At 45.4% G+C, this 19,594-nt stretch overlaps 1 protein-coding gene across 1 annotated transcript; it reads left to right on the forward strand.

Moving 5' to 3' along the window:
- On the forward strand, window positions 1-6,474 carry LOC124550834. The gene is made up of 4 exons (XM_047125560.1): window positions 1-105; window positions 1,450-1,673; window positions 4,482-5,457; window positions 5,542-6,474. The coding sequence occupies exons 1-4, from the start codon at window positions 1-3 to the stop codon at window positions 6,472-6,474; spliced, it is 2,238 nt and encodes a 745-aa protein (XP_046981516.1).
- The last annotated feature ends 13,120 nt before the right edge of the window (window positions 6,475-19,594 follow it).

A 19,594-nucleotide genomic window follows, 5' to 3' on the forward strand; every position in this document is an offset into this window, starting at 1 on the left:
ATGATAACCACACTGCTCTGTTCTGGCGGCGTCCTGAAGACCTACGCTCCTGCAGAGAACGTGGGAGCAGCGCCTCTGTTTTGCTCCAAAGTCATTATTCTGTCAGTCAGTTAGCGTCAGTTCACCTAGCGTTGGTCGCGAACGAACCGGCCAGTTGAAAATAATTTGGTATCATCCAGTACCAACTTTGTAAAGGAAATAGTGCGTGGTGTACACAGAAAGGGGGAAATTCGCTGTCTTTTCCCCTATTTTTTAGAAAATTTTGCGTACTTTCTCGGCCACCATCTTGGCAATAGTATAGAGTTAGACCCCACATGTGCGGGCAGAAGGAAGAAATTTTTTCGGGAATCGGGGACTAAGATTCGAGCGGCTTGGATACTTATTATCAGAGACAGTAGCTGTCGGCCAACAATGGCTGTTTTGCACTACTCTTCTAACCTGGAGCCACGGTGAGTTTTCGCAGTCCGAGGCAACTTGATCCGAAATGTGAGCAGTTTACTTTTCATATGTCTCAATGTGCAGTCTAAGTTGCTGCCGTAACTGTATTTGGAATTTAATTTCTTTAATACTGCATTATCGAGCTGTGCAGATAAGGATATACTTGTACTGTGGCTTCCCAGTCTTCTTTCCAGAGGTGCCCTCACACAATGTTACCGTAATCCAGCTTGTTAAGCTAATTCCAAGGTCAATTGATTTATTTCTGTCATTGTAAAAGTTTGTTGCATATCTGAGCAATTTAAGAGAAAAATCAGATCCTGCAAAAATTTTATTAACTGTAAATTACATTGCCAATGTTGATCTAATACTTGCTCAAAGTACGGGAAGAATTAGCTTCTGTTTACATGGGAAACACCCCATCGCACCCCTCCTCTCCCCCCCCCCCCCCGCCCCCCACTGCCCCCAGATTTAGTGGCATGATGATCCAGTGAACAGCCAGTCAAAAACTGAACACAGACCTAGCATGAAAAAAGGAAGAGCATCTACTGAAGTGCCAAAAAGAAGCAAAATAGCAACACTGAACGATCCAAGCTTAAGTTGTGCAACATAGAGCGCATTGCAAGAACCCTGGCTTCGTAGTTATGTGGTCACGCTGTTGGACTGCCCACTGGGAGATCTGTGTTCGAATCTTCCTCAAAGGTCCACTTTTTTTTCACAAATTTATAAAGTGTCCGTCCGGACATTGACGTGTCTGTCCTCCTCCTGTAGCCCTGGCAACTGTCATACTATACATTTGTTACAGAGCTTGAGCCATGTGATAAGAATATATTACCGTCGCAAGGTAATGTGGTGAATAGTGAGAGCAGGCGAGATGCCGCATAGACCTCTCACAGAAATGAAAACAACAAATAAATGGGTGCGAACCGTGTTACAACAAAGGAACTCAAGAGTGAAGACTTCCAAGACTGTCAGATCGTGCCTTGCTGTGTTAGTGTTCCCTGTCGTGTGCAGCGGCCACCTGATGTTGTCTCACCACCTGATGTCGCCTCCTCACCACCTGATGTCGTCTCATCACCTGATGTTGTCTCACCACCTGATGTTGTCTCACCACCTGATGTTGTCTCATCACCTGATGTCGTCTCATCACCTGATGTCGTCTCATCACCTGATGTTGTCTCACCACCTGATGTCGCCTCCTCACCACCTCATGTCGTCTCACCACCTGATGACGTCTGGTTCGTGTGGAGCTCAACTGCGCGGTCGTCAGCGCCCGTACAGAGTCCCAGTTTTTACACAGTCCAATCTAGCCACTGTCACGAATGATGATGGTGAGGATGAAATGGTGAGGACAAGACAAACACCAAGTCCCCAGGCAGAGAAAATCCCCAATCCGGCCGGGAATCGAACCCGGGACCCCGTGATCCAGAGGCAACAACGATAGCCACCAGACCACGAGCTGTAGACAGAAGCAGCTTGAGCACACGCGCTATACCAGAGCCGTAAATTTAGATGATCCCCCTTCAGTCATTGTCTGTCACATCCCAACCAGCAAATGTCTGTTCCTTCAAACAATACAACCTATCTAAGGGTCATCGCTGTCTTACTAAAAATTGATGATTATAAACTGCGTGGACTTACACAAAAACAACATTACCCAAAAAATGCATACATGTACGTATAATGGATAATACAATCTAACTTCCGCCAAATAAATAGTTATGCAAACTTTGTACGCATTAATTACAATCATATGATCTTCAGTTTAACCTTCTGTGCCGTACGGAGGATGGTGCACTGTTTCCGAGCAAATCACTGCAGTATAGCCTTCATCCAACTGTCATCGTGAGGATGGGCGTTATTCTTCTGCAGCTTATCTGAGCTTGTGTGAACAGCTTTGAATATCTTTGACGGGGGAGGGGGGGGGGGGAGGTTACGTTGTATGTTTCCATAGTTGGCTTTGCTGTTTGCCCTTGGGCTCGAAATGCTGACACCAACGACTGCCCTTCTGCCTCCACTGCAGGGGCCCTCTGCCCGTCGAGTTCTTCCAGTGTGGAACAGCAACCAGTGTGCAGCGCTATGAAGAAAGTTTCCAGAAACTGCGACGTGCCATAATGTCATAATGCCATAATGCCATAATGCCACACTGCTAATCTTTCAAAAGCTACGCTTTAGCGATTTAGCGATATGTCGCTGACATAGAAGATTGCAAGCCTTCTTTCCTTCCGGTCCGGGCGACCTGTGCAGTTGCTAGGCTACATGTAAAGCTTGCTGGGACAGATTAAATGCTAGCTAGAATCAAGCCGATAATTCGATTGTAATACTGGCTTTCAATTTTTATATTTCCAATAACTGACAAAAATTACAAAAGTGTGTATATTTTTGCGACCACCCACACACTACTGAGAATGACACACTAACTAATTCGTAATAACGCACGCCAATTACCGGCAGCTACGTTGATGAGTACTCGGCACCTCGCAAGGATAACTACAAGATCAAGAATACCAGATAAGTTGTTGGAAGTGGTTAAGCGTTGGTGAAAATCTCGCTTCTGAGCACACGAAGAGTTCTAAGGGCAGAACTCTGCATGGAACGTGTGTTGGCGCAATGCTGCGTTACAGACCGTTTATCTCCTGCACTGAACCTCGTCGTGTAGACCTAAACAAATGCGCAATCCTAAATCTATAGTGAAGGCAATCACTCAAACTGGCCCTGTGGTAAAGACAGCGATTATTCGGATGGCTCTGCCGTCTCCGAATGACAGCACATCCCGTCTGAGCAATCTGAATTGAAAGTTGCTTATCAAACTTGCATCGGTGGGGACACCAGAAATCCTGCAAGTTAGAAATCAGATGCCAACTTTTTTTTTGACAAAAGCCGTAACTCGAATACGAGAAAAATCCCTGTCTGCGCTATTCTGCACAGAGGAACAATTCGCGCCTCAGATCTCGCGGGATGCGTTCTACCTAGCCGACGTCCGAGTCGAAGTCCGCTCCCTTCGAAGACGCCTCCAAGTCTGTACCGCTCGATGGCTGAAGGCGAAGTCCTCTTTCTCCACAATTCTCCCGTCTCCCAAGCGTACGAAAACGCGGCGGAAGAATCCTCAGTTTCGGCCAATGTCGAACGCTCTAACATCGCCGAAATCCCTCCGACGCCATTTTTGAGATTCTACCCAATGATCGTGTCGGTCATATAGGTAAACGAAATTCCCGTCTTCGCCACGTGCTGCCCAGCACAGGTGGCTCCGGAGGCCGGTCTTCCCCCAAAGGCGGCGTACTGTCCCGCGTTTCCGGTGACCGCTACCTGCCGCCCACGGCGGCTCGGCTATATACGGCCAGCTGCAGACTATATATTCTACAATTCTCAACTTCGACACTTTGCACCAACGCTTTAAGTTGGTAATTTAATCTCGTAGACATGCAGGGAATACTTCTCGAGAGTGCCTCATATTCATTATAAGTCAATAAAGTCATGACCTGATGCCCTTGCCAATCCCTTTATTATTAATACTAACGTTGACAAGCTAACGTGTAAATGCCCAAATCCTGGCACCTTACAAGTAAACACTGCAACATCCTCTGTACAGTGCATATCTTGCACTGTGCGATTTTCACGTCTTTGGCGAGCTGAAGAAAGACACACACGGACGTCGGTTTCAGTTATATGATTGGGTGTAGTTGTGGATCCATCAACGGCCAACTATACCCTACAAAACAGGAACTGACTGTCTCGTCTGCCTGTGGGATAAATGTCGTGCAGTGTGTGGTGATTATTTTGAATGTAACCATTCTGTGATCCTATTGTGGTGAGAGTTCAGTTTTCATTTGACCGACCCGCACAGGACTGTAACATCTGGGGTGCTGCTGCGTTGGCATGCCACAGCAGAGACTCCAGACACAGTACATGGGACACAACGGAGCCCCCGGCACCTGGCATCCACCTGGCTACGGCAGCTCTGCCAGGGGAGCCACTGCTGTGAGATTCTGACAGCCCGGCAGCGCAGCCAGTGGAGCGCACAGCAGCTTACAGCTGGTGGTGCACAGGGCGACGCCACAGCAGAGACTCCAGACACAGTACACAGGACACAACGGAGCCCCCGGCACCTGGCATCCACCTGGCTACGGCAGCTCTGCCAGGGGAGCCACTGCTGTGAGATTCTGCCAGCCCGGCAGCGCAGCCAGTGGAGTGCACAGCAGCTTACAGCTGGTGGTGCACAGGGCGACGCCACAGCAGAGACTCCAGACACAGTACACGGGACACAACGGAGCCCCCGGCACCTGGCATCCACCTGGCTATGGCAGCTCTGCCAGGGGAGCCACTGCTGTGAGATTCTGCCAGCCCGGCAGCGTAGCCAGTGGAGTGCACAGCAGCTTACAGCTGGTGGTGCACAGGGCGACGCCACAGCAGAGACTCCAGACACAGTACACGGGACACAACGGAGCCCCCGGCACCTGGCATCCACCTGGCTACGGCAGCTCTGCCAGGGGAGCCACTGCTGTGAGATTCTGCCAGCCCGGCAGCGCAGCCAGTGGAGTGCACAGCAGCTTACAGCTGGTGGTGCACAGGGCGACGCCACAGCAGAGACTCCAGACACAGTACACGGGACACAACGGAGCCCCCGGCACCTGGCATCCACCTGGCTACGGCAGCTCTGCCAGGGGAGCCACTGCTGTGAGATTCTGCCAGCCCGGCAGCGCAGCCAGTAGAGTGCACAGCAGCTTACAGCTGGTGGTGCACAGGGCGACGCCACAGCAGAGACTCCAGACACAGTACACAGGACACAACGGAGCCCCCGGCACCTGGCATCCACCTGGCTACGGCAGCTCTGCCAGGGGAGCCACTGCTGTGAGATTCTGCCAGCCCGGCAGCGCAGCCAGTGGAGTGCACAGCAGCTTACAGCTGGTGGTGCACAGGGCGACGCCACAGCAGAGACTCCAGACACAGTACACGGGACACAACGGAGCCCCCGGCACCTGGCATCCACCTGGATACGGCAGCTCTGCCAGGGGAGCCACTGCTGTGAGATTCTGCCAGCCCGGCAGCGCAGCCAGTGGAGTGCACAGCAGCTTACAGCTGGTGGTGCACAGGGTGACGCCATAGCAGAGACTCCAGACACAGTACACGGGACACAACGGAGCCCCCGGCACCTGGCATCCACCTGGCTACGGCAGCTCTGCCAGGGGAGCCACTGCTGTGAGATTCTGCCAGCCCGGCAGCGCAGCCAGTGGAGTGCACAGCAGCTTACAGCTGGTGGTGCACAGGGCGACGCCACAGCAGAGACTCCAGACACAGTACACGGGACACAACGGAGCCCCCGGCACCTGGCATCCACCTGGCTACGGCAGCTCTGCCAGGGGAGCCACTGCTGTGAGATTCTGCCAGCCCGGCAGCGCAGCCAGTGGAGTGCACAGCAGCTTACAGCTGGTGGTGCACAGGGCGACGCCACAGCAGAGACTCCAGACACAGTACACGGGACACAACGGAGCCCCCGGCACCTGGCATCCACCTGGCTACGGCAGCTCTGCCAGGGGAGCCACTGCTGTGAGATTCTGCCAGCCCGGCAGCGCAGCCAGTGGAGTGCACAGCAGCTTACAGCTGGTGGTGCACAGGGCGACGCCACAGCAGAGACTCCAGACACAGTACACGGGACACAACGGAGCCCCCGGCACCTGGCATCCACCTGGCTACGGCAGCTCTGCCAGGGGAGCCACTGCTGTGAGATTCTGCCAGCCCGGCAGCGCAGCCAGTGGAGTGCACAGCAGCTTACAGCTGGTGGTGCACAGGGCGACGCCACAGCAGAGACTCCAGACACAGTACACGGGACACAACGGAGCCCCCGGCACCTGGCATTCACCTGGCTACGGCAGCTCTACCAGGGGAGCCACTGCTGTGAGATTCTGCCAGCCCGGCAGCGCAGCCAGTGGAGTGCACAGCAGCTTACAGCTGGTGGTGCACAGGGCGACGCCACAGCTGCCAAGCACTACATGCTGCTCACCAGTATGTAGTTTTCTTTTCCCTCATGAGTGCAATGGATAGTTTCGAAAGTGAATATTTCAACTGCTAGACTCAGATGAGACCATCAGTTTGGGACTCTTAATCTCGGAGCTCTTCAAACCACAACTTTAAAAAAAAGGAGTGTTTGGAATCATGAGCAACATAAATGAATCCCATTTCACATTTCAAAGAAGATGCCACACCACATTACAAGTGTATTTATACTAGTTACAATAATACTTTTTCCAGGCACTGGCTGGTTGGAGAAACGGCACAATTATCGATCTTCAGTTTCCTCACAGGCTCTTCCTGATGTTCCACTCTAATCACAATTACTTTATTATGTGAGATGTATAAGTTTTCCTCAAAACCTACTTCCTGACCAAAGTAGCACAGCTGCAACTCATGGTGCGGCAAGTGATTGGTCTGAGACATCACGCACAGCTGTATTATTTTAAGAAATGATATGTGAGTAAATGAGGTTGGCTTCAACCTTGTTGTCCAAAATATTTATTTTTAATACTGAATTTGCTTTTATAGTAAAGTACGGGGTGTTCAAAAAGCCTCTACACAGTGCCGTATGATTGTTCACCTGACGTAACGTTAGCGACAGCCCCAGGCGGTGCACAACTCCCGCCCAATCACCCCCCTCCACACCAATCCATATCCTAAGCTCCGCCCATGGTCTGCTGCATGTTCCAACATAAAAGTTGTTCGTATCACAGATATGCAAGTCATAACAAGGGAGAAAATCAGTTGTTAGTACGAAATACAGTTTTTCCGGTACCATTGTGAAAAGAATTACAAGTATGTTCATTGAATATGCGAGTTGAAAAATCGTCAATAAGAAAGAAAAATAAAAATGGTATCCACACTGTCTTTTTTATTTCATGAGCATTCATCTGCACTGTATCAAAAAATCTGATAATTGTTAACTGCAGTGAGCGCAAATTTCCGTCACCTCGCGTAGTGTAAGAAATTCTGTTGGGAAATATTAATTGGTAGTATTGCCAAGGACGCTGTCCATTATCTCGATTGTCTAAAGTCAATGTTGTGCATAAACAAGGCAAAGTCGATGTCTTGGTTTGTTTCTGATTACCTCATTAAGACTAAAGAATATAAGAGTAGGATAATGTAGAAATGCGTAAGCAAGCAGTCAGACATTTATACAGTGACATTCTTCAGTAATATTTGCCTGTGTAATGGGTGAATTTTTACTTGTGAACTCTTATGACTGCTTGCTTATAGCAGAAACGAGATTACTTTGAGTTCTTCTTCAGTGTTTGAGAGCTTTAGAGCTGCCTATTGTTAAACATATGTACATAATTTCGTCAGTGTCATTCCAACACATCTTATCGCACTTTAATGTCTGTTAGATATCAGTTTTGACAGCAGTTGGCCACAACAGTCAAGATTATGTACCTTGTGTATGATAAATTCATTGAGAGTGCATATCTATGTTTCATTTTGACAGTATTACACAAACTGCTAAGAAGTTCTAACAGCACAACACTGCTAGTATGAACAACAGCGGTAAAACCGGTAAAACCAACGAACAAAAACACAACAGCGACAAGGACTACCAAACATCATATTGATGCACTCTTGGTTGGTGTGGAGGGGGTAAATGGGCTGGTGGGGGGTAGGTGTGGAGGGGGGTAAATGGGCGGGGCTTGTGCAAATGTCCGGGGCTGTCGCTAACGTTTCCTGTTCGCCTGCCTGGATTACTTCCCTTCAAGTGGACTCTCCCAACATTCCACTGTTTCGTTTATCTCAGCCAGCGTCAGTAGTATCGTTGGTATGTGTCGTTACGTGTTGACGTGAACGGTCAAGTTAAGCTCCATTGTTCGTTTGTTTCGTTTTTGTCACTGTTGCAATGCTAACCGTTGAAGAACGTTTGTTTTTAGTCGAACAAGTGTGCAAAGCTGGCGGTAAATACACAGTTTCAGTTCGTCAAACGTTTAATTCATTTTTCCCGGAGACAACACTCCCACATCGCGATACTGTGCTCGATTTGATTAACAAATTTCGAAGTACGGGTTCAGTGACAGATGCACCAAGAAGTGGTCGTCCTAGCGTTTTACCTGAGGATAAACTACTCGATATTTCCCATAAAATGTCCATCAGTCCGAAAAAGTGAGTAAGAAAACTCGTCCAGGAAATCGATGATAGTGTCGGAATGGCCCACACAGCTGTAAGGCAAAAATTAAAAGTTTTCCCATGCAAAGTGACAATCGTGCGAGAACTGAAAAATACTGATCATGGCAAGAGACTGCATTATTGTCAATGGTTCAAAAATTCCGTTCAACAAAATGGAACGTTTTTCACTGATGAGGCGTGGTTTCATTTATCTGGGTACATGAACTCGCAAAATTCTGGTATGTGGACTACTGCAAATCCATTGTGTATTCGTGAGGAATCACTTCATTCTGTGAAAACAGAAGTTTGGATTGCAATTTCTAGACGTCGGATTGTGAGTCTCATATTTTTCAACGAAACAATAAACGCACAACGATACTGCAGTGATATTCTGTACCCATTCAAAGGAGAATTTGTGTTAAGTGAAATACTGAACGGTTATTTCCAACAAGACGGTGCAACCGCGCATACAGCTCGTGTTCCAATGTCACTGCTTGCTGATGTTTTTGGTGATCGCATGATTTCACAGGGACTTTGGCCTCCACGATCGCCTGACCTAACACCACCTGACTTTTTCTTCTGGGGTGCAGCGAAAGCAACTGTCTATAAGAACAGTCCAAAACCCATCGGTGAATTGGAAACTCCAATATCCACTTCCACTGTTTCTGTTACAGAAGAAATGTTACAGCTTGTGTTTGGAAACGTGATTAGACGAATTGAATTGTGTATTCAACAACAGGTGGGGGAGACTTTCAACATTTAATGTGAAAGTCTGTAAGTAAAAATTAATATTCAGCAAATTAATAACTTGTATTTCACTGGGTTTCATTTCGGGTATATTCACTGTGGCATACGGCGCGCGTGGCTAACAATCATAGGCACTGCGGAGAGACTTTTTGAACAGCCCACACTTTCAAACAGAATCTGAAAAATCACTTCTGCACATACATTACAGTTACAACTGATACTGTAAGTAAAACTGTAAACAAATAACGATAAGCTACTGATTAGACAGGCAGTTTGCTCAGCGTCATGAATACCTTTTCTTCTGATTAGACGACCTGCCTAGAACTGTGTCCTCTTTATGGAGTTCATCACATTAGATCTCCACCAAATTTGACATTATCTCACAATTGAAAATTTGTCGCTATAATTTGTTAGATCATTGTATAAGGTGTGAAACAACCTGTTTATGTCATGATCGTCAATAAATGGATGTACCCAGAAGAGCTACTGCTTCTTCTGCATTCTCTTTCTATTTTGACGTCACACACAAAGCGTAGCTACTAGCTCCTCTGCGTTGATTTCGATACTGCGTGGGAACTGAAGAAACTACGCTTGGGGCTCTGCTGCCAGATGTTGCATGGTTGCCACATAAGCTGCCTTGGAGTCCCAGTGCGGTATGGCCCTAACTGATAGTGGACCACGCCGCTGACCTGTGCGAGTAGCTATAACAGCCGTTTTTCTTGAGGCATTCCGTGCGTAGCGCGCTCCCGAACAGAACGTTTCATCGTTGATGTGCAACATGCACTATGTGGACAGTGAGGTCTTAAATGTGGATACCAAAATACATAACTATTTTTGACAGAAGGTGCTCAACTATAATAGCAGGTGCAATGCATTGCTATCAATTGCAATAGCACTTAATACGACAGAGTGGGAGAAAATTAAACTACTAGACAGGAAGATGATAGAGATAGACACAATGAATAAGTTTGATTTTTCTACTTCTCTTATATGTACAAGCACATTCGTCTTCATATTCAGGTTAGGAAAGCCATTTAAGATTTATTCCTTGCAGCAGTTTCTCCAAGGCACTGTTATGACTAGAACACAAACACTCTGCAAAATCATGTGACAAATTTTCCGTTATGTTGCCTCCAGTTCCACATGCAGACATACGTATACACATGTCAGGGTCTACTCAGATCAATAACCATCAACAATCTTGACATAATTGCGAATCACACAACATATTTCAATTATGTAACATTTACCAGCTAGTGTTATATCCGTCACTTACTTGCTGAAATACCTTGAACAAAACTGCTAGACACTGATAATTAAAAAACAAAATTAAGGGACACGTTTTTGTCTGTAAAATGTCTTGAGAGATTTTTTGGTTGGGGCAAATGTCTCATCAGCCATAAATACAAACAGGGGTCCGGGAAGGACAGTTTGCAAAACTGACAGACCGATAGCGAAAAATTTCGTGTGTGTGTAAATTCTTTTCTCTCTACCAGATGCCTTGAAAAATTTGTGTCCCCTTCACGGCCATAGCCCCTCACATTAATATATGTAAAAAAGTAACTAATATCACGCGTACTAGAATGATCGAAAAGAATAATCCCTAACCACTGTATTTGTTGTGGAAATGTCAGTTTTGGCGACAGATAATAGTGTTTTCGATTGAATTGACTGACATTCGATAATACTCAAAAAGATATCGAAATATTCCCTCAGTTTCTAGTTTATAGACTATATTCACCATTTCGTCCGCTGTCTTTGACTTCGACATTGCGAATAATAAACGAAGTACCAGAGCTGAATTGCTATCCAACGGATTACTGTCAACTGCTATTCTCAAGACGTTGCTTCATGGCCCTAACAAGAAAATCACCGTACAATGGGTAAAGGGGCACCATACTATCAGAGGCAATGAACTCGTCTATGCTCTTGCTATGACTGCTGTCCACCATGGGGTAAAGAAGTGTGAACACATTCTTCACAATGACATTCTGCCTGAAAAGAAAAAAATTGAAATGAGGTACTGCATTGTCTGCCGGGAGTCCCCCATTCGGGGAAGTTCGGCCGCCAAGAACTTACTGCATTCGACACCACATGGGCCAACTTGCATGTCGGGGATGGGGATGTAATGATGATGAGGACAACATAGCAACCAGTCCCTGAGCGAAGAAAATCTCCGGGAATCGAACCCGGGCCCCTCGGCGTGGCATTCCGCCGCGCTGACCACCCAGCTAACGGGGGTGGACTCAGCTTGACGTGTGGCAGCACGTAACTACCTTATGGAACAATACGTAGCACTTGTCGTCTCAGCGAAGTGTACATTATTATGCAACACTACTAACGACCATAGCTGCGTGGCCGTCATACTGCCTTCATACATGCCACAAAAAGTTTGTGGTCATCATGTTCCATCTGCACTTCAACTATGGACTGTTCTGGTACTTCCTTCGCACATACCAGAGAAAGTTTGTGGTCACCATGTTTCACCTGCACTTGAACCATGGACGATACTGAGTGCATCTGTATTGCCTACACCTGTGTGATTGTGGCGAGGAGGAGGACATCGACCGCACTGTTTTCAGCTGTCCACTGAGAGAACAAGTGGTGACCATGCTCAAAACATCACACCTGAGCTTAAAAGGTTACGCACAACGTTTTTAGCCAATGGCTACAGCCATAAGTCGATGAACACAGACTTGTCGACGAACACAAGCAAGAAAGATAAGCAGGAAATAGACAAACTGCAGCCAACAGTACGCTTAACCTATGTGAAAAACGTTACTGACCGAATAGGCAAACACCTTCGCCGCGTTGGGGTGCAGCGTGTCTTGTATAGTGGTCGTAGGATCCAGGACGTGCTAGGCTCTACAAAGGACAAGCTGGATGCATTACACACTGCAGGCGTTTACAAGGTGGAATGCGAATGTGGAGAGGCATACATCGGCGAGATTGGTAGGCCAATAGCAACGCGCATTCGGTAGCACGAGCGTTATATTCGTCTAGGGCAACACAACAAATCCGCAGTGGCAGAACATCACCTTGACTGCGGAAAAGAAATAAAATTCAGCGAAGCCTGTGTGTTGGCCAAGCAGCCAATTATGACGAAACGCAAAATCAGAGAGGCCGTCGAAATACTCAAACACCCTAACAACATGAACAGGGAGGATGGACTCAGACTTGCCCCATCTTGGCTGCCAGCAATCAGAGCCCAACAGACCGCACTGTCAACACGAGGCGCGAGCACCACCGGCGAGTAACTGCCGCCGCGCGGCCGACGTCCAGCAGTTGGTAAACAGCAGCAAACTTCTCATTCGACGGTGACCACCAGTCATGGCACATAACACAAGAGCCAACAGACAACAGAGGTCACGTTCTCCCTCCACCGCAATAACCTATTAAAGTAAAGTTCCCTCTCCTTCTTCCTTGAGTGACCGATGAAACCAACTACCTTTTCAAATTATGACGTAATGGCATGCGCAGTGAGCACTAACAACAAAATATAAAGGACACTGCATAGCTAGAACGCACCATCAGACCCAGAAGAAGGCCGCTGCAATCGTGGCCGAAACGTTGGCTTTTCTATGGCAGCAGTAGTTTTAACATTATGACGCGGTACCAAACCCAGAAAACTTTTATGTCGACTGACTCTGGCCGCGGAAGCCTACGCAATAATGTGACCAGTTTCCTGCAGTGTTTAGTGCTTCAGGGGCAACAGCTCCCCAAGAGAATGACGACGCAACTGACAGCGCATGATGCGTGTCGCTGTACAAACATATATGCAGGGTGTCTCTCCTAATGGTTGTCATGCACACTTTCTCTAGTGTTTTGGGTGATATTCGCAATTTAGTTTCTGTGCTGTGCAGCTGGAACAACCCAAACAAATGCTGGTCATCGAGTCTGTCATGCAAATCCCAATACCAATGGAAAACGTCGGTTTATTTCCCTTTACAAGCAACATGAGTTTTAAACAGGAATTTTATATGCTCATTTGACTGAGAGGTCCCAAATTAGTATTGTGCGATATTTGTTTTATCGATACGTATCAACAGGTACAGTAAGGCCCGAAGAATAACCAGTACTCTAGCACCGCCCTGGCCCGTGCTGTCTGCGACCACCACGCAGCAGCTCTGCTTAGTCGCTGCTAGAGTACTGGTTATTCTTCGGGCCTTACTGTACCTGTTGATACGTATCGATAAAACAAATATCGCCCTACCGCTCAGTCGAATGGGCATGTAAAATTCCGCTTTACCGCTTTCGCAGGTGCATTTTTTGTAGCAAATCAGCGAAGACAACCTTTTGCTATCCTGTTAGAATTGTGATCAACTGACTGTATTTATTTTTTGATAATTTTATTTTTGTGGTTTAGGACCAAAACCTATGGTGGTACATACATCACCACGGCGCCTTCTTGAGGTATCGAAGCTGTGGTAGTAGATGGATTTCCGATACTAAATTTTACTTACGACAATGTGAAAACACTCCTTGAAATTTTATCGCACAATAAAGGTATGAGCTGATACAGGTCACAATAATCTATATTGCAGAGGCAAAGCAATGTGTTCCGACAACAGTAGTGATCCAACGAAAAGAAGAAACTGATTATTTTGGTAGTTTTCATACACCTGGTGCAGTGTACCATCACAAGTTATAGACAGCTGTGGCAAGACGTATTCCCAAAAGCTTTGCGTTACCCCTAACTTGGTGGTAAGTATGGTTCCAAAGGACCACAAGCGACAGATTAATTTTGTGATAAGCCGCGCGGGATTAGCCGAGCGGTCTGAGGCGTCGCAGACATGGACCGTGCGGCTGGTCTCGGCGGAGGTTCGAGTCCTCCCTCGGGCATGGATGTGTGTGTTTGTTTGTAGGATAAATTAGGTTAAGTAGTGTGTAAGATTAGGGACTGATGACCTTAGCAGTTCCATAAGATTTCACACGCAATTTTGTGGTAAGTATACTTCCCAAGCCCCTTCCTGAAACTACTTTGGTGGTAACCATACTTCCTAATAACCATTTAAACACCGTTGTTTGGTGGGATATATATTTCCCACAGTCCTGAAGGCAACAAACAGAAACTACAGCAGGTGCAGCGGAATCCCACTAGACGCCAGGAGCTCACAGAAGTGGTAACACATATTTCCTTAAAAGCTGTACAGAAATACATTTAGTGGTAAGTATATCCCCCAAGCCCTGCGAAAGGGTTAAACTCATTTTGCTTGTAAAGGGAAACAAAGCGACGTGTTCCATCGATGCGGGACGTCATGACCAGTATTTCTTCGAGTTTGTCCCAGCTGCCCACTGCAAAAACTAAACTGCAAATATCTACTGAAACACCAGAGAAGATACGCCTGACGAGTCTTAGCAGAGACACGCTGTGTAACCTTTTAGTGGCTGAGTGTAGAGTATGTAAAGACATAACATTCTAGACGTCCTAAGCATCATTTTTTTTTCAAAATGCACTGTTAAGGCGCTACATCGATGCGAGTATATTGTAGTAAAAGCGCTTCATCATATGACGAGGGTAACGAACGAATCGTAACAGTGATGAAGAGGTGCCATTGGTGCAACCTCCACGGCCTTCTTCATTCTAAGCGTGGTTCGGAATTGAATACATCAGTTTAACGCGCGAACGTATTGGCTGCCATATTGTTTGTCGTATTGTGGAAGTAGCAGTTGTACATTTTCAATCAATTTCCAACACGTATTGTTTGTGCCGACCTTACACACTCGGATACGTTCTACTTACTCAAGCTTTCGTATTACAACTTCTGTATTCATGCTAAGGTCGGCTGTCATTGTGGCGTCAGGGTGAAATGTAACAGCAAAGCATCATGTCTATGCCATGTTCTGAACTGCGCTAAAAATACCATCAGTGCAATTGGTATCAAAAGGACACTTGTGATTGGGAGTGACAACTGTTGTGGACAAAACAGAAACCGTGTACTTACGTATGTGTGTACATGTTCACAGTGTCTTGCGGTCTATTGGGCTGCATATAACCCAAGTATCTGGTTGGTTGGTTTTGTTTGGGGAAGGAGACCAGACAACGAGGTCATCGGTCTCATCGGATTAGGGAAGGAAGTCGGCCGTGCCCTTTCAGAGGAACCATCCCGGCATTTGCCTGGAGCGATTTAGGGAAATCACGGAAAACCTAAATCAGGATGGCCGGACACGGCATTGAACCGTCATCCTCCCGAATGCGAGTCCAGTGAAGTATCTGGTTTCAGACCACAGTTTTCTATCTTGTGATATGTATTTTGCCATAATAGAAAAGCACGAGAAGATAGTCCAGTATTGTGTATCTGATGATTAGCAGGAAGTAATTACTTCAGCACGCCCTTCTTTACCATTCAGCACACTCAAGACGGACGAAAAGTACTTTACTGACTTCCAGACTGCTGCTGATAAAATCATCAACACAACAAAGCTAGACAACAGTCTTGGTGCACAAATTAAAGTCACCTTACCTGAAATACTGCACATCGAAAGGCCATTCCGTGACGTTAAACAGCGGGAAAGTGTAAACATCCTAATGAATTGCAAAGCTGTTAACGATTGCATTCACACATAACTTTCAGTAGTGTAAAATATTTCACGATTGTCTGCTGAAAAGAAAGAGTTTTCTTGCTATGGTACTCCATTATGCCACATCACCATTGGCAATTTTTTACTCTTTTGTTTAACGGTGCTGCAAACTGATGATATTTGTTTAGTACTGTTTATATGTCTATATTGTCTAAAAGTGACATGATAAGACCGTGGCTGTGTACAGTTAATGTAGGTTGATTCTTGCAAAGAAGAAGACAGCAACCAGCCACTATTAATAATGCTATTTACTTAAGTAAATAGCGCCGTAACCTGTTTCGAACTGACAAGTCCATAATCAGACGTCTGTTCACAAGATTCACAAGATGCACTTTACGTAATCCTCAGTTTTCGATTTTTATTCTCCCAGTGTAGAGAAATATTCTTGGTGTGTTAGTGCCATCGAAAATTACGCGAAATTTTGTTGCAAAGTTGCAGGACTGATTTTAGAAATATTTCAAAGTATATCCAGCACTTCTATGATTTGCATATCACCATATTGTGCAAAGCACCACACAGACACACACAAGCACACCAAAAAGTATTTGCCGCATCTCTCTGTCAACTTCACATGTGGCAAATATTTTTAATGTGTGTGTGTGTGTGTGTGTGTGTGTGTGTGTGTGTGTGTGTGTGTGTGTGGTGCTTTGCACAATATGGTGATATGCAAATCATAAAAGTGCTGCATATACTTTGAAATATTTCTAAAATCAGTCCTGCAACTTTGCAACAAAATTTCGCGTAATTTTCGATGGCACCAACACGCTAAGAATATTTCACTACAGGGGGAGAATGAAAATCGAAAACTGACGATTATGTAAAGCACATCTTGTGAATCTTGTGAAGAGCCGTCTGATGATGAATTTGTCAGTTCGAAACAGGTTACGGCACTATTTACTTAAATAAATAGCAATATTAATAGTGGCTGGTTGTTGTCTTCTTCTTTTTAGGTATCAACCTACATTAATGTTTTGTCAACTATTATTGCATGATATCTCTATTCGACTTAGCTCATTTAGTCTGAATAAGGCAATATTTAAGACACTTTCTGCTCCCAAGTTTTTAATTTGCTTTTTCTGGACAATTTAATGCAATTTTCTCTCGCCTTGCAGCATAGTTTATATTTCAGGCTGATAATAAATGTTTAATTGTATAGAAACGTGCATGCTAATTTTGCGTATCAGACAATATTGTGTTTTGTTATACCTTAAGAAATTAATCTTGGTCATTAGCATGTTTAGAAGTTAGGTCTTCAATTACTGTATGCAACACATGTCAGTGTTCTACGTGATTTATGGGTGTATGTGACTTTATGATAGTTCTTATTGATGTCGTCTTCAGTCCTGAGACTGGTTTGATGCAGCTCTCCATGCTACTCTATCCTGTGCAAGCTTCTTCGTCTCTCAGTACCTACTGCAACCTACATCCTTCTGAATCTGCTTAGTGTGTTCATCTCTTGGTCTCCCTCTACGATTTTTACCCTCCACGCTGCCCTCCAATACTAAATTGGTGATCCCTTGATGCCTCAGAACATGTCCTACCAACCGATCCCTTCTTCTCGTCAAGTTCTGCCACAAACTCCTCCCCAATTCTATTCAATTTCTCCTCATAAGTTATGTGATATACCCATCAAATCTTCAGCATTCTTCTGTAGCACCACATTTCGAAAGCTTCTATTCTCTTACTATCCAAACTGTTTATCGTCCATGCTCCACTTCCATACATGGCTACACTCCATACAAATACTTTCAGAAACGACTTCCTGACACTTAAATCTTTACTCGATGTTAACAAATTTCTCCTCTTCAGAAACGCTTTCCTTGTCATTGCCAGTGTACATTTTATATCCTCCCTACTTCGACCATCATCAGTTATTTTGCTCCCCAAATAGCAAAACTGCTTTACTACTTTAAGTGTCTCATTTCCTAATCTAATTCCCTTAGCATCACCCGACTTAATTCGACTACATTCCATTATCCTCGTTTTGCTTTTGTTGATGTTCATCTTATATCCTCCTTTCAAGACACTATTCATTCTGTTCAACTGCTCTTCCAAGTACTTTGCTGTATCTGACAGAACTACAGTGTCATCGGCGAATCTCAAAGTTATTATTTCTTCTCCATGGATTTTAATACCTACTCCGAATTTTTCTCTTGTTTCCTTTACTGCTTGCTCAATATACAGATTGAATAACATCGGGGAGAGGCTACAACCCTGTCTCACTCCCTTCCCAACCACTGCTTCCCTTTCATGTCCCTCAACTGTTATGACTGCCGTGTGGTATACTAAAAGGTATCAGATAGATTATATAATGGTAAGACAGAGATTTAGGAACCAGGTTTTAAATTGTAAGACATTTCCAGGGGCAGATGTGGACTCTGACCACAATCTATTGGTTATGACCTGTAGATTAAAACTGAAGAAACGGCAAAAGGGTGGGAATTTAAGGAGGTGGGACCTGGATAAACTGAAAGAACCAGAGGTAGTACAGAGTTTCAGGGAGAGCATAAGGGAGCAATTGACAGGAATGGGGGAAATAAATACAGTAGAAGAAGAATGGGTAGCTTTGAGGGATGAAGTAGTGAAGGCAGCAGAGGATCAAGTAGGTAAAAAGACGAGGGCTAGTAGAAATCCTTGGGTAACAGAAGAAATATTGAATTTAATTGATGAAAGGAGAAAATATAAAAATGCAGTAAGTGAAACAGGCAAAAAGGAATACAAACGTCTCAAAAATGAGATCGACAGGAAGTGCAAAATGGCTAAGCAGGGATGGCTAGAGGACAAATGTAAGGATGTAGAGGCCTATCTCACTAGGGGTAAGATAGATACCGCCTACAGGAAAATTAAAGAGACCTTTGGAGATAAGAGAACGACTTGTATGAATATCAAGAGCTCAGATGGAAACCCAGTTCTAAGCAAAGAAGGGAAAGCAGAAAGGTGGAAGGAGTATATAGAGGGTCTATACAAGGGCGATGTACTTGAGGACAATATTATGGAAATGGAAGAGGATGTAGATGAAGATGAAATGGGAGATATGATACTGCGTGAAGAGTTTGACAGAGCACTGAAAGACCTGAGTCGAAACAAGGCCCCCGGAGTAGATAATATTCCATTGGAACTACTGACGGCCGTGGGAGAGCCAGTCCTGACAAAACTCTACCATCTGGTGAGCAAGATGTATGAAACAGGCGAAATACCCTCAGACTTCAAGAAGAATATAATAATTCCAATCCCAAAGAAAGCAGGTGTTGACAGATGTGAAAATTACCGAACTATCAGCTTAATAAGTCACAGCTGCAAAATACTAACACGAATTCTTTACAGACGAATGGAAAAACTAGTAGAAGCCAACCTCGGGGAAGATCAGTTTGGATTCCGTAGAAACACTGGAACACGTGAGGCAATACTGACCTTACGACTTATCTTAGAAGAAAGATTAAGGAAAGGCAAACCTACGTTTCTAGCATTTGTAGACTTAGAGAAAGCTTTTGACAATGTTGACTGGAATACTCTCTTTCAAATTCTAAAGGTGGCAGGGGTAAAATACAGGGAGCGAAAGGCTATTTACAATTTGTACAGAAACCAGGTGGCAGTTATAAGAGTCGAGGGACATGAAAGGGAAGCAGTGGTTGGGAAGGGAGTAAGACAGGGTTGTAGCCTCTCCCCGATGTTGTTCAATCTGTATATTGAGCAA

This window comes from Schistocerca americana, chromosome 9 (genome assembly GCF_021461395.2).
Source record: "Schistocerca americana isolate TAMUIC-IGC-003095 chromosome 9, iqSchAmer2.1, whole genome shotgun sequence".
Lineage (NCBI taxonomy): Eukaryota > Metazoa > Arthropoda > Insecta > Orthoptera > Acrididae > Schistocerca > Schistocerca americana.

Coding starts and splice junctions, on each gene's coding strand:
- LOC124550834 (XM_047125560.1), top strand. CDS start 1: ATGATAACCACACTGCTCTGTTCTGGCGGCGTCCTGAAGACCTACGCT. Junction 1,674..4,481: donor TCACCACCTGATGACGTCTG/GTTCGTGTGGAG, acceptor GGTGGTGCACAG/GGCGACGCCACAGCAGAGAC. Junction 5,458..5,541: donor CTGCCAGGGGAGCCACTGCT/GTGAGATTCTGC, acceptor ACGCCATAGCAG/AGACTCCAGACACAGTACAC.